Source organism: Ricinus communis, chromosome 3 (genome assembly GCF_019578655.1).
Source record: "Ricinus communis isolate WT05 ecotype wild-type chromosome 3, ASM1957865v1, whole genome shotgun sequence".
Taxonomy (NCBI): domain Eukaryota; kingdom Viridiplantae; phylum Streptophyta; class Magnoliopsida; order Malpighiales; family Euphorbiaceae; genus Ricinus; species Ricinus communis.
The window spans coordinates 1,010,767-1,027,050 of record NC_063258.1 but is presented as its reverse complement, the minus strand read 5'-3'; the positions used below and the strand labels follow the sequence as shown (position 1 = coordinate 1,027,050).

The window sequence follows — 16,284 nt, the reverse complement described above, 5'->3', positions numbered from 1 at the left end:
ATTATATATCAATTTAAATTTTATATGTTAAAAATAAGTTTACATGTTAAAAGAAAAATTTTATATGTCAAATAACGACATATATCAATAAAACTTGATCTTTAGATTTGATATGTAAATTAAAATTAGTGATAAAATATTCTAATAGAGTTGGAGTTTTAGAGGTATATTTGAATTATTAATTATTAATCTTATTCACTATTAAATTAGATTAATAGATAATCAAATTAATCTAAAATTAAGAAATTAGTAAAATTTATATTGTTGTCCCTTGGAACTAAGAAGGGAGATTGAATTGGTGATCTCAAATTACAGAAATTAAAGATTTTAGGTAAAAACACAAGAGATTAAAGAAAGGTAAAAAGAGTAAAGGTTAGAAAAGATGACACAAAATATTTATGATGGTTCGGGAACATACCTCCATACGTCTACTCCTCAAGATCACACTTGAGTGTTTCACTATAATCACTAAGATTACAGCCTTTGGATTTTATAAGTTCACCTAACAACTTGGTGTTTTCAAGGCTTACACTAAACCTCTTCCCTTAGTGTATTTAATCTCTCACTAAGTCCCTTAACCCTTGAGTATTAATGGTTACTCAACAACCAATTTTTTGTGTTTTTAATATCCAGGCTCATACAACAACCCTTTTGAGTTTTAGTTGAACAAAGAGTTTCAACTTAATACACTTTATAAAGAAAGAAATTGAGTGTAAAAGTTGAGGAATAAATTTTTAAGAGTTTTGATATATCTAATTTACACACTTTGTTATTGCGTTTTTAAGAGGGGTATTTATACATATACCAACCCCTTAGAGACGTTATAATGAGGTCAAATCTCTTTAATTGCAAGATTTAATGACTTAGAAAAAATTACCTAAAGTTATGGAAAGCGCCCCCACGCTTTCCAAGCACGCTCACGCTTTTTGAAAAGAGACGTAGGGGCTCCAACAGCTCCAGCCACATGGCAGTGATAAGGTGGCTGATGTCTTAATGGTTACTGACATCGCATTAATTGTGAAAAGTGCCCCCGTGCCACAATAGCACCCTCGCTCTATCTTCTGCCAGTTTTTATCTCAAGGCCTAAAGTGAGGCGCCCTCGCGAATCTAAAGCGCCCCGCGCTTCTTGAAGCTTTGACACTTTGACTGCCAGGTGTCATGAGGTAATTGGCTTGCTGTCAGGTAGACTTTTAAACATCCTGTAGACTTTTAGTTATATGAAAAGCACCTCCGCACCTTGGAAGCGCCCTCGCGCTTTTGGGGTCTTTCTACAATACTAGCTTCAAGACTTAAGAATGTTTAGGATAAGCTTGGTTCCTTTGATGCTCTATCACATAGATACTCAGTTATGATATTAGAGATAATCAATTTGGTTGTTAGGATCAAAATAGAGTTCAATTGCATTTTAGGTTAACATATACGTATAATTATTCGTCATTTTTAACACAGACACACACGCACAAATATATATATATATTATAATAATTCGAATATCTTAGTGTTTAAGAATGAAAATAAGAAAAAATGCATAAATTTAATGCAAAATACATTTTTAAGCTCTTAAATTTTTTAATTTTATTTTATTGAGCTCTTTGATTTTTGTTTTGTTTCATTGAGACAAAAATAAAAGTATAAACGCTCAATAAAATAAAATAAAAATTAAGAACTTAATAGAATAAAAAAAAATTAAGGGCTTAATAATAAATTTTTCCATAATTCAAGTACTATATAAGAATACTCTCCCTAAACATTAAATATAAATGTTAAAAGCTAATCAAACAGTAGTATTAGCCTCGATAAATATCATTGACGATCTCTCATATTTGAGGGTTGTATTAAGAATATCTGTAAATTTTAGCTTATAAGAGAAAACTCATAGACTTTTAATTGAAGTATGAAGAAAGCCTTTATTATTAGTTTTTCAGTTAAGAAACATACTAAAATTTGACCTAGCATATTTACAATGTATTATTTTTGCCACATCCCGGGTGACTCACACACGTGGAATTATCTCTCTTCCCCTCCCCATTTTCTCTTGATCAAAATGGAAAATATGTATCAAAGACTAAAAAAAAAAATCATAACAATGAATAGAAATTAGAAAATTCTCCAGTTTTGGAAAGCCAAGCACAAAGTTAATCAAATACCCAATCACTCGTCTTCTTTTACTGATTTCACTCTTGTCCTTAACCATACTCTTCACTGCCTAATAAAAGATTGCTAATTGTTCTCATATCTTCAGATAATGCTACACACTTTCTCATCAATCTTATGGTCTTCAGCACTACATCAGATTTAACTTACAAAGCAATATTTCTCATCATTTTCTTTCCACTCACAGAATCAAAAACACATATCTATAACATCAAACACTGAGAGAATCAACTGTTTGGAAAATCTTTTATTCCACTCGTCAATCAAAGTCTAATTTAACTCGACTACACTTATTGAAAGCTTATATATACTTCTTATATAAAACTATAAAGTGTATTCTAATAGTTAGCTTTCTTCTTACCAAATGTATTAGAATTTACAACACGTTTTATTTATAGCTTTTAATCAATAGTTAGTTAGAATAATCTTTTCTCTCTCTTATTTCTATTGGTTACTACTAGTTGTTAGTATAGCTTCCTTTCTCTCGTGTGTGTAGATATAAACTTCAACTTCATTCTTTCAAGTTAATGAGAATTAGTAGAAACTTTCTTAAATTGCTTTTAATTTGATATGGTATCATAGCATATTTTCTCTCTCACTTTAAATTCTCTTTCCATTTTTCTCAGAAAATAAATAAAAAAATACCCTATTTCATTTCTTAGTCTTTGTTCAAACAAATCAAATATTCTTGCTTCTCATTTCTTTGTGATCATAAATCTTTTATTTTGTTCTTTGTTTTACTCAGTATTTTTGCAAATAATCCTTACCCATTTAAATTTTTTCTTGCAAATCAAATAACTTTTTATTTTCTTTCTCATAGCAAATAATACAATTATGCCAGAAGAGCTTCCTTACAGTCCTTATCACCTACATCCTAGCAAGAGTCCCTCATGATACTTGTTTCTCCTGTTTTGATTGGTACTAATTGCCATTCTTAGTCAAGATCTATGAAAATGGCCCTTCAATCAAAGAATAAGCTTGATCTTGTTGATGGTAGTATCTCTATTCCTTCAAAGGAAAGTACAACTTATTTAGCATGGAAAAAGATGCAATAATATGGTGTTATAGTGGATGCAACATTTTGTTTCTCCTTTAATTGTTCAAAATATCATTTGGTTAGATACTATAATTGATATTTGGAATGATTTACATGATCGCTTTTCTCAGGGAGATGCTTTCAAAATTGTTGAACTATAAGAAGAGTTATATTCTTTTCATCAGAAAAATCTAACTGTTATAGACTTTTATACTCAATTGAAGATACTATGGGATGAGTTACTGAATTTACGACCATTACCTGCTTGTTCTTGCAGACTAAAATGCACTTGTGAAGCTATTGTTCAAGAAATATTAACAAATAACTATGTCATATGTTTTTTAAAAGGTCTTAGATAATTTTGCCACAATTCATTCGAAAACCATGTTACTTGAACTATTGCCTCCAATCAACAAAATGTTTACCATGGCTATACAAGATGAAAGACAATTAGGAATTATTGGTAATTTACCTATTTTTATTTCTGGTTCTACTGAACCTACTTTTTTCTACTCTAAAGGTCATCATAGCATAAAACTTTTACCTTCGGTTGCAACAATACTTTTGGTTCATATGCCAGGGGTTTTTCCAACTATTATTAGAGGAAATTACTCTAATTCTAGTTCATCTTCTTATTCAAAACAACGGACTTCAGGTCCTCTATCTCATTTTACCAGTCAACATAATAGACCTATTTGCAGCTCCTGTAATATTTAAGGTCATATTGTGGATTTTTGTTATAAAAAATATGGATATCCACCAAATTACAAGCCTCATGTTAGACAAACTAATTCTGCTAAGCATGTTTAGATTGATTACTTCAATTCAGAAGATGTTGATTTTTCTCATGATCAAGAAAACACAACTACTTATGATTCATCTCTTCTGGCTAATATGAGTGCAATTTCTACTACTTAATTCACTTAAGATCAGTGCAACAAGCTATTGGCTCTTATCCAATTCTCTAATAATCTATTGATGCTAAATATTTGTAATCATCTATAAACACTGTCTCAACTCAATTCTCACCACAGGCTACATCTCTATGTATTACTTCTCTTTCTTGTTCTCTTTTTAAAGCTTTGGTTAAATATTCTAGTGCTGACACATGGATTGTTGATAGTGGTGCTACTAACCACAATTTATTTCTAATGTCTTTGTTACATTACCAAACGGTCAAAAGATTATGATTTCTCATAAAGGAATAGCTCAATTAGTACCTCGTCTTGTTTTGCATAATATTCTTTGTGTAGCAACTTTCTCTTTTAATTTTCTTTCTACATCCAAACTTACATCTAACTCTTCTCCTTGTTTTTTCTTTTACTAAAACCAATGTGTTATCTAGGATCTTCTCCTGTTGAAGATGATTGGTACAACTAAACAACTTCAAGGCCTTTATTTTCTTAGTCTTTCTCCTATTTCTAATTAATTTTCAACTTCTTTTATTTCTTCTAAACCTTATACATCAAATTTCACTTCCAATGCTACTTTTTTTGTTCTCCCAATGTAATAGATATTTGGTAAAGACTTGACCATGCCTCCTTGTCCAGAATCAAGCTAATAATTACCGTTCCATCAATAAATGATTACCTTATTATTCCTATGATATTTAGAGTCTCTTTAATTTTCTACCTTGTAATTCTCGCTCCCTTTTGCCAATACATGTAACACCTATTTAGCCACTTCTCCTGATTTTTCAAAAGTGCTCTTAACCTCCTATCACGTCTGTCTATTATATTTTCACTTTAGTGTCTAATTTCTCGACTCAAGAGGTCACCACTGAAATACCTTGATAGGTTCTCTTTATACACATTGCCCAATACTATAACATTAGATTATTTTAAAGCTCATATGTATATATCATTGATCAGATAGTAATTATAGTGTCTTGATGTACCTTCAACTGGAGTCAGATAGCATCTATCCTAGAGTCCTAGAATTGATACGTAAGTGTTCTATTTTCTTACTGAAATTTGGAACTCGATTAATTTAATGAGTCTTGGTCTTGCTATTGAACCTGTACCAATCTTCACAATAATCTAAATAAATATTTTATTAATGGTTGACGTTTTTTCAATATTGTATATTATTAAGTATGTAATTGTAATTTATGCTAATAAAAAACTAAAAAAGTCCAACAACGAAATTTCATATTAAAAATATTATAATTTTTAAATACAAATTAAAAATGTAATAGTGTAGATTTTATGAATGTCAGGTCTTAAATTAGAAAAGAATTTATCATCTTGTGAGTTCCGCTCCCTTTAGCCAATGTTATGTCCACCAAGCCACTTCTACAAATTTAACAGAAGTGTTATGAACCTCCTACCACGTGTGTCCCTTTCCATGTAACTTAGATGTCCAATTCCTCTACACTAGGAGTCACAACTAAAATACTTTGATAGGATAATTGGATACTAAGGGCCAACACTAAGATCATGTTATTTCAAGGCCCATGTGTAGGATTGCTCATCAGTCGGATGTTGAGTGAAGTGTCTTGAAGTACCTTGAATTGGTGTGCATTGCATCTATCTTAGTGTCCTAGAATTGATATGTCGGTGCAGTTTTCTTTATGGTATTTTGAAACTCGATTAATTTATTAAGTCATCTCAATAATTTAATTAAATATTTTACTTATGTAATTTTTTTTTCCAATACTTAGTATTAAGTATGTAAATATAATTTATGCTAATAAAGAACTACGCAAGTCAGAAAACGAAATGGTTGAAGATATCATAATTTTCATTTATAAATTTAAGATACTCATACTAGATTTTTTTATTGTTAGGTCTTAAATTAGTCAAAAATTATAATTTTTCAATTTATTTAAATTTATAAATAAAGAGATATTTAAGCGCATTTTCATATTAATATTATATGCTTATTATAATTATATAAGTAAAATGTGAGACTCTAAATTATAATGCATCCAACCTTTTTTTTTCCAAATTATATATTTTCTTTTCTTAAGATTTAATGACATCCAAATGCTTTGGACTGCCTTTCTGATGAGAACCCATGTAGCACAAGGAATCCTACTTCAACAAAGAATCCTAACTCCACTAAAGATCCTAATCCAGCAAGGAGTCCTGATGGCATCAAGAGTTCAAGTGACAAAAGGAATCCTATTTCCACTAGGAATCCTAACCGGGATTCAACTTTGATTAATTGTATTTCATTCATAGATTAAAGCCAAATGTGAAGACATGAAGATCAGATCTGATTTATGTTGAATTCAAGCCCAAACGTAAAGCCCAAATCCAAGGTTGAATATTCAAAACCAAAATCCAAGTCAAACTAGGAGTCTTCTTTGAATAAGTCCAAGTTAAAATAGGAGAACATAATAATCATAATCCTAGAATGACTAGGATATGTGGCCAAGATTCCTAAATAAATAAAACTTTGAATTAAAACAAAAGAAAACTCCTATTTTAACTTGGACTTGTTAAAAGAAGACTCCTAGTTTGACTTGGATTTTGGTTTTGAATATTCAACCTTGGACTTGGGCTTTACGTTTGGGCTTAAATTCAACATAAATCAGATTTGATCTTCATGTCTTCACGTTGGGCTTTAATCCATGAATGAAATACAATTAATCAAAGTTGAATCCCGGTATGACTCCTAATTGGATTAGGATTTCTAGTGGAAATAAGATTCCTTTTGTTACTTGAACTCTTGATGCCATCAGGACTCCTTGCTGGATTAGGATCTTTAGTGGAATTAGGATTTTTTGTTGAAGTAGGATTCCTTGTGCTACATGGGTTCTCATCACTTTCCTTCCCTTAGAATCTTATAGCATCCAAATAGAGCTATTAGCCTTTTTACTTTTTATATTTTATATGCGTGTGATAGTTTAACTTTTGTTTTTTGAGAATAGAGAAAGTATGTTGATATTCTTTTCTTATTATATGATGACAAGTGTAAAGATAAATAGAATGTGACCTGATGAAATGTTAGCCAGTCTAAATGGCTACGATTACTTTGAGTAAAATAAACGACTGAGATTGCATTATACCGGTACATATAGATATCATAGTGCTACCCCAAAAATAGATCAAAATTTGGTTGCACCAAAAAGGAAAATCAGATGCATTGTCATTGTTTTTCTTTATTTTGCTATCTTTTGTTTTTTGCTTTTTTTTTTTTTTCTGTCTAAGAAAACGAAAGTTGGTTTTGTTTTATAAGTTCATAATTATCTCGAACAAAAGAAAACTCAGTTCCAAACTCATTTTCTTTTACTAGATTGTGATGCATAAGAAGAGGATGAGCTTAAGACAAAAATTATGTTAACTTTTCTAATTTGAGAGTTAGGACTTTTGTAATTTGAGAATTGCTCAAATAGAAAGATAATGTTTTCTTTTTTTTTTATTCCACTTTTTATTTAATTTATTTTTTATTTTTAAAATTTTGTAATTATAAATAATGTGAATGTCGTTCACGCATTATAATTAATTATCTAATTATGCAAATTACGTGAAAAATTTAGATAAAAAATAAAAATTTAGATAAATTGTCGCTCATGTCCAAATAAACTTTTAGCAAATTTCTCGATATTGTAGTTACTTATGCTGATTGTTGATGCTTGGTGCAGTATAATAAAGAAGTAGATAAGATTTTTGAGTTTCCTCAATTTACTTTTTCAATCTCTATTTTATTTTTTTAGAATTTCGACACCCATATATATGAGTTAACAAGTGATATGGTAAATTTTATTTTTAATACAAGTGAACACAAAGAAATTAGCGATGATAATATGTAGGATATTCGCCTATTTAAGGATATCCAAATCCGAACCTAATTAAAATATATGTATTTGTCCCAAATCTGTTTAAAAAATTATTTTTATTATTCGAACATGTCCCAAATCCAAATAGAAATATCCGCATACTACCGAATCCTATTAAAACATGTTTCGTTAAATAATTATTAAATATATTTATGGATAGTGGATACCTTACCTATTTATATAAATATTTAGATAATTAAATGGATATCTGTTTATAATAATTAAATTTTAAAATATATTAACAAAAATTAATGTAAGTAAAAAAATCTAAAACATAAAGTAATCAAATCTAAATATTGAATATACTAATACAATCCAAACATAAATTTAGTAAAATTTAAAATAATATTCTAAATAATATAATATAATATAATATAATAAATTTTAATATAATTCGGTTCGGATAACGGGTTTCTGCAGGCTTAAATTCAAATCCGATATAGATAGTAAAATTAAATTTCAAATTCGTCCTAAACTCGTTTATATTGTTCGAATTTGACTTATTAAATTTCAGTCAGATCAAGTACCAAAAATACTCAACCGACTGCAATCCCTAAAAGAGACTAACAATAAGAAATTTATTGATATTTCAACTAAATTTTAGGAAATAATATGTCATGAATTGAAATTTAAGGACATTTTTGATGTAAAGTTGAGGAATAGTGAATGCAATTTATCCTCGTTGTCTGCATTCTAAAGATGTTTAACCTCCGACATAAAATTACAAAGTCTTGTAAAAAGAATAAAGTCTAATTTAGTTTTCGAATTTATCATTAAATATCAAATCGACCTTTAAAGTTATTATTATTATTATTTTAGCACTATATTTTCCAAATTTAGCTTAAATTACTCTGTTTTTTTTCTAAAAAATGATGAAAGGGTGATATTCAAAACAATTTTATTGTATAAAGAGTACATTCATTAATAATAATAATAATTATTTAAAAGAATTATATAAATAAACCATCACCACTAAACCTGTTCATGGGCCTGGGTACCCGCCCAGGCCCTGCACTCTTCGGGCCGGGCTTGGACAATAATTTTTGTGTATAAGTCCGGCCCGACCCGAACCCATAAGAAGCCCGAACTTTTCGGGCCGGGCTTGGAATTTCCATAAAAATCCAAGCCCGGCCCGATGTTTAGTTTAATTAGGAAAAAAAAATGTCATACCTAGCATTCAAACCTGTGACCTTCAACTTATAATTAAGTGCTACATACCACTTAGCTACCTATTATTTTTATCTATAATTTTATTGTTATTAATAATATATTTAAATAAAACTAAACTCAAGCCCGACCCGAACCCGTCCAGACCCGATCCGTATTTATAAGTTTAACTATTGCTCGGGCCGGGCTTTTTAAAAAATTTCGGACTCAGGCTTGGACTAAGAGATATTAAAAAATTCTCGGGCTTGGACGGACTCGGGCTTGTTCATAAAGTCAAGCCCGGTCAGGCCCGGCCCGAGCCTGCCCAAGCCCAGCCCATGAACAGGTCTAATCACCACCATAGGTACCAACCACCGCCGCCTTTTGATGCTGTAGTGCTACCTCCGTTTAGTAGCAAGTAACAATAAACAATACTTCTTACAATTAAATCAATTTGACCCAAAAATGTCAAAAAGGACAGATATGATCTTCAGCGATAAGTCTAGGGGTCAAATGGATCCTTTTCCCCAAAAGACAAAAAAAGCTACCAAATTTCAGTTTTTAAAAAATTCACCCACTCGTTAGTTTAGCACCACCAAACAAAATCTCTTCAGATAGTCTCTCTCTCTCTCTCTCTCTCGATCACTGTCTCTTCTTCTCCTACTAACTAGTAATCTTTCTCCATCAGTCTCTTCAACAATGCCATCTACTGATTCAGACTTCGATCTCAGAGTAACGATCGCTCTCTCTCTCTCTCTCTCTGGCTTTCTCTCTTTCTAACTTTTCGCCCTAACTGTATTTTCTCTCTCGCAGACATCAACTGCCTCTGCTTTTTCAGTCGGGTTAGTTTCTTATTTTTTTTTTCTCTCTTCATGTAATGTATAATGTGCATTTGATCTCTGCGGTTTTGGTGATTTCTGATTTTAAAAATAATAAAAAAAGGTACCATTTTATGTTTTGTTGTATTATTTGTTATTTGGGTTTTTCTTTTTAATTTTAATTTTTTTATTTTTGTAATGTAGAGATTATGCATTTGCTGATGCAAGCAACCTCGAGCATTGTGCTAAGTACTTGAATCAGACTCTTGTTACGTTTGGATTCCCTGCTTCCCTCGACCTCTTTGCCACTGATCCGGTGCGTTTCTGTTTCGATCTTGATTTCTGTTTTTTTTTGGGCTTTAATTTGATTTTGTTCTTTTGTAGTTTTAAAGAAATAATTTTTGGCTTTTGGTTAGGTTTCAATTGCAAGGACCTGCAATTGCATTTACTCTTTGCTTCAACAGAGACAACGTGACATTGAGTTTAGAGAGTCTGCTAATGACCAAAGACAAAGGCAAGCGGCTTTTTTCACTAAATTTCTACTTCTTTCTTTCTTTCTTTTTTTCTTTTGTCTCTGTTATGTGTATCAATTAATTCAGCCTCTTTTAGGAATTACATTTGTTCCATTAACCCCTTGTTTGGAAAGTCTAAAGATGCAAGAATTTAATTCATTCAATTTAAAAGGAAAAAGAAAACAAGGCATTTGGAAAGAAGCCAAACTATGCCAAAACTGACATGAGTTCGCAGGAATTTAATTCAGTTGGACTTGTGAACATGGACTGTTCCAAACGATGCCTAAATGAATTAAGATGTTTCATTAGTAGAATTTTAGATGCACGTTGATATCATTCCTAATGCAATTTAATTCTTGTTGATTTTTGGTCGTAGTTCATCTTGATTTACTCCTGCTTTAGCTTCTGATCCTTGATGTGCGTTATTACTAAACACCTCCCTTGCTGTGTTGGCATTCTTGTGTTACATTGAGCAAGTGAATGGTATCAGAAGTGTGACTTTAGGAATGATATGCTTTATTTCCATATTCCAGACTACTATCAGATATATCCAGATTGGAAGCAAAAGTAGAGAGGCTTGAGTCGCACTTACAAGCCAAAGATAGGGAGATAGCGACGATAACGAGAACGGTTGGGAATTTATAACTTTAGCAAGTTAATGGTTTTAACTTTTAACTATATCAGTTGGTTGATTATCCTGGAACTTTTTTATTAGGAAGCTAAAGCTATAGCGGCTTTTAAGGCACAGATTGAAAAGCTTCAACAGGAACGAGATGAATTTCAGAGAATGGTCATTGGTAATCAGGTTAGGGAATTTTGACTAACTGTGAGTTTCTGTTGTGTACTTTTGTTGCTGCATCGGGAGAAGGTGTAGATTCTAACAAGTTCTTTGCTACAATTGGTGTTGCTAAAGCAAGTGAGAACTCAGCAAGTACATGAAATGAAGAAAAAAGAAAAGGAGTACATAAAGCTACAGGTAGGTTATTGTCATTTTCTAAATCATGTGAAGAGAATCAATTTCCTACGTGATTTCAGAGCAAGGATTCCATGATGAGAGTAGTTATAAGAGTGGTATGGGAATTCTGCATCTTATTTTATTGTTGCTTGTAGGAGAGGCTAAATCAAGTATTGATGGAGAAAAAGAAGGAATCAAAATCAGGCATGGAGATAATGAATTTGCTTCAGGTACCACTAACTTGGCAATAGTAATATCATTCAATAATCTTCCTATTGTGAATTATTAATCTGCATATAATGGCATCTTATAATATCTGAAGAAAGAAGGAAGGCAACGTGGGACATGGAATGGGAAGAAGGCTGATAATGATTTCTATAAGAAAATAGTAAGTATGCTGATTGACATATTTGCGACTTCTGTCGCCATTGGTGACTTGTGATTGCAATATTCTGCTGGCAGGTTGATGCGTATGAAGCTAAGAATCAAGAATTGATGACAGAGAATGCTGATTTAAGGGCACTGTTGCGGTCAATGCAGGTTTTTATCCATCAATTATGTGCTGTTTTTACAATTTTGTTCTTTCCTCCATCACGTGTGCTTTATCCTAGTGACAACAATATGATTGTCTGCTTGTACAAAAACTTGTTAATCATGGGCTTGGGCGCAATGCTAAAATTGCTTCATTAAAATCTGGGCATAAAAGTTTCAAATATAGAAATGGCCTTATGAAATGAGGGGCCATGCATACTGGCTGTTCCTTTGGCATTCCTTTACAGAATGGATAGAAAATTAGGTTCTGGCAGTTGGTGCATTGTAGTTAATTACTTTCTAACCACAGTGTTGGGCCTTGGGTTTTAAATTGCTATGTCATATAGTGTTAAAGATAAGTTCTTGTTTTCTGATCTAACCATTGCCAAAAACTGATGATTTGTCTTTGAATTAAGGTTACTACTTTCTTGCCATTCTAGAATGTAGGAGAAGGATGCCATAAATGAAATTTCCCCTACCAAGTAATTTAACTTCTTCGATTGTTCTTATCATCTTCTTCTTCTTGCTTCCACCCCCCCCATGCCTTTCTCATTCCGTCTCCATTACATGCAAATTGAGACGCAGAAAACAGCTTTCATCCTTGAAGAAGAATATGAAAGGAATAAATAAAAACATGAGAATGAGGCATAAGGAAATGAAGGTTTAGGAGTATCTTGTTCCACTGATTTTGCTAGAGGGTGAATTAGTTAAACTTATGAAATAATTAGAATATGGTAATTCGAATTGTAAATTAAATTATTAAAACTAGTTGCATGAACGTGAATACTTTGATTTTCTATGTTGTTGTGTATTTTGATGATATTATGTGTTATTGTCAAAGCAAATTATCTATTTGTTTTTCTGGTTAGAGCACCATGTCACAACTTATCAGAGTAAGAAAAATATAAGGAAAGAAATGAACAAGAATCATGTCCACATATCTATGGACGAGGCAATCCTGAAGATCCATGGTCTTCTAACTAGTGTACTTGATTGTTACCACTACCGTTTTTTATGTATATGAATTTGCACATGTAGCTTCTTCAAAAATTTGTGCTTTCATTGACATGCTTCCCAACTGCATGCTGATTTTTTCTTTTTCTTTTTCTTTTTCCTCTGAAAATTATTGGAGATTTTTTTAAATGCCAATTAGTACTGAAATATACCCTCTTCATCTTTAAAGTGGCTTTGCCATTTCCAATCCTCAACATCTTAATCTAATAAATGGCTTTTGCGTTAAGGAGCTTTTTCTTTTTTAAAGCTGTTGTGGCAGTTTGTTCAGATTTCAGCATTTATTTGTGCTCCTGTGGCGATATATTCAGATCTCATTTTGCAAGCTTGACTTTCAGGTTGATATGCGCGATTTCTTTAATGCTCCAAATGGTTCGGCCAAGCAATCTTTGGCTGTTAATGAAAGACCTGAAGCTGACCCATCGCAATCCCCCCTGGGTGGAAGGACGGTAGGAAAGCTCCTTGAGATGTCATTTTTTTTTTTCCTTTATTCTGAATGGGACAACTGCTATCTGTAAATAATGAATACTTCACAATTTACAGGATGTTTTTGACCTGCCTTTTCACATGGCTAGAGATCAAATTGAAGAAAGTCTTCGAACTAAAATGACTTCCATAAAGGTTTTCTTTTCCCTTATTGCCTTTTCTTCTTGCAAGGAAAGGATCCGGGTGGTAGCAAGTTGATGATGTGTTTATGCTTTTACATTTGAAGGAACGCTTGGTTCAATTACAAGATGCTCACAAAGGAGCAGAACTCACATCAGAAGCAACTGAGAGAGAGCTTGAACTTGAAGCTCAGCTGGTTGAGGCTAGGAGCATAATCCAGGAGCAGGTATTATGCAAATCAGACATTTGATTTGAAGCATTCTAGTTTATTTTACATAAATAATTTCATAGCGTTATGTTAATTTTTAACGTGATTTATATTCTGCATACAATCAGTCAGTGCCAGGTTTGAAGCCTTTTTATCTGACTATACAGCATGTTTATGATCCATTTTATATATGTTCAGTTATGGTCAATGATTTTATTATTAGCACATTTTTCTTACAATTTTGTGATCTTGGTATTCTCACTGCTTTTAGAATTTGGAAAAAACTGTTTTCATGAGTAGTCTAATGGATAAAATTCGTGTTTCTAAATTGAATTTTATTTTCCCAAATAACACATGTTTTTGTCCAGTTTCATATGCAGCAACTTAGCTATCCTGAACACCATGACTAAAAGTATCATTCCCCAACATTTTGCTGTTATTATATAATTCTTGGCTTAAGGATAATTGGAAATTGTTGTTGTGATTTATTTCAGGCATCCCTAATGTCTAAACATCTTGCAAAATCTGAGAGGCCGAGGTATTACTCAAATTCATTCTTTCTAATAGTTAGCATATTTTCGGATGGTTGTTTGCATTAAAGGAGGTGATCGGATGAACATTTTAAATTTTGACAGGGAATCTATTATGTCATCACCATCTGAGGTATGAACTACTTTTTTCAGTGATATCTCCATATTCCTGTTGTCTGGATGTCAAAACCGCCTTCTGCCTTCTGTATGCGCTTAAAGAAAAGGAAAAGGAAAAGGAAAAGGATAATGACACACTGTAATGCTAAGAGTTGCATTGCTTTTACGATAAAAGTTCTTAGTTTTTGTCTTTTCAAAATTTTCAGAAAGCCTCTTACTCCTATCCATTATTCAATTTCAAATTTCATCAGTAAATGCCCAAAGTGGACCATTTTCTTTTTCCATTTGAATCCTGCTTTCTAAAAATTTAACAATTTTTTTTTCTTTCAACTTTTTTTCTATTTCAATTAACAAATTCATAAAAATCACATAAAAATAGGAAATTTTGAACTAAAAGTAATAAATACTTCTTTTAATTAAATGTTTACTTTTATATAAGAAATAAAAAGATTATCAATTTGTTCTCTCAATATATATATATATATATATATATATATATATATATATATATATATATATGTTAATTATGATTTTTTTACTTCAATTATAAAAGGATAACTTTTGAGGCAACTTAAATTATAGTAGATATCATACATTTTGATATTTAAAAAAAAATGTATAGGTTCACTACCAAACATTGACTTAACTTGTAGCAACAAGCAACGATATGAACATCTTAAATTTGAAATTCAAATTTAAGTAATAGTTGAAAACCAAAATTTCATCAACAAATGTGAAAGGTTAGATCATATTTTAGGCATTGAGTAACAAAATCTAGGGTTGACAAGCTGATGCATTTTTAAGAACCTTTAGCACTTGATTGTAAAGAGTACGAGTACGAGTACTTCCAAGACCTGATTGTAGAAACAGCACAAATTTTTGGAGTTCTGGGATCATTATCCTAAAAGAAAAAAGTTCCATAATCTTGTTTTTGTCGAAGGCTTACCCGAGTAGAAACTCTCTGTTCAAAAATTAGATTTCTGTAGTATCAGCTTTGTGCATTTGTCGGATTAGTTCAGTGTTTAACATGGAACCTTGCTTGGTCCATTGATAATCTTGTCTGGCTCCTCAGCAAAGAAAAGCTATGCCTAAACACGAATGTTCTACATGAGAATTCATGCCATCCAAAGAAATGCAGTTTGTGAGATTAGACTGTTATTGTCTTGCTGGTGGATACACTGTTTGGGGTAAAAGAAATATCCTATTTTGAAACAATATATATACACCTTTGAAACAGTTTGGTGCTTTTCCCATAAAAAAGAGAGTAGAAAAATTGAAAATAAAATAAAATTTGAACTATTCACATTTCTCTGGTCTTACTGACAGGGAGTATGATGTCTCTAAGCTTGATGTGGTGTCTACACTGATCATTGAGGTCTTAATGGAGTTGGCTATTGACAAGAAAGGAACATAAGCCTTTAGTAGTACAATATTCCCTCTTAACCAGATAAGTTCTGTCTTTGTTGTAATACCTTTGAAAACATAGTTTGTAACTTGTCAGCTTTAGTGCTAATGTAATGTAATGTAATGTAATGTAAAGTAAAGTAAAAACTAACTAAGCTTGTCTTTAATTCCATGTAATCAAAATTTATTTCATCCTGACTCACTCATTTCTTCTGCTTATTCTTTGTATGCTCCTAGAAATATATGGCTTGATGTGTCTGTACATGTTTCTTAAAACTCATGGTTTTAGCTATCTTGTGTCACATTTGATTTGGTTTCATAGACTAATCCAATAGAAAAAGAAAATTGGTTAAACGATATTAGCGGTTCAGTTTAAAGAAATGCTTCAATACGGTCCGGTTAACTGATCCATCCCTCGGAGTTACAAAGACATAAGAACAATCTACAAAAGCTAGTAAAAAATCATTTAT

At 31.6% G+C, this 16,284-nt stretch overlaps 1 protein-coding gene across 1 annotated transcript; it reads left to right on the top strand.

The window, feature by feature from the left end:
- The first annotated feature begins 9,701 nt into the window (after nucleotides 1–9,701).
- LOC8266795 (afadin- and alpha-actinin-binding protein) lies at nucleotides 9,702–16,016 on the top strand. The gene is made up of 16 exons (XM_002533045.3): nucleotides 9,702–9,854; nucleotides 9,936–9,964; nucleotides 10,145–10,256; nucleotides 10,357–10,454; nucleotides 10,986–11,082; nucleotides 11,168–11,257; nucleotides 11,366–11,428; nucleotides 11,563–11,637; nucleotides 11,730–11,795; nucleotides 11,870–11,947; nucleotides 13,288–13,398; nucleotides 13,493–13,570; nucleotides 13,662–13,781; nucleotides 14,258–14,301; nucleotides 14,399–14,426; nucleotides 15,737–16,016. Exons 1-16 carry the CDS (start codon nucleotides 9,822–9,824, stop codon nucleotides 15,743–15,745), a joined length of 1,131 nt encoding a protein of 376 aa, XP_002533091.2. The 5' UTR covers nucleotides 9,702–9,821; the 3' UTR covers nucleotides 15,746–16,016.
- Nucleotides 16,017–16,284: the final 268 nt, after the last annotated feature.

What these genes read in the sequence shown, in the direction of transcription:
- LOC8266795 (XM_002533045.3), top strand. Translation starts at nt 9,822, where the DNA reads ATGCCATCTACTGATTCAGACTTCGATCTCAGA. An exon ending in AGGAGTACATAAAGCTACAG is followed by an intron (nt 11,429 to 11,562) that starts GTAGGTTATTGT and finishes TGTTGCTTGTAG; the next exon opens with GAGAGGCTAAATCAAGTATT. An exon ending in GCAAAATCTGAGAGGCCGAG is followed by an intron (nt 14,302 to 14,398) that starts GTATTACTCAAA and finishes AAATTTTGACAG; the next exon opens with GGAATCTATTATGTCATCAC.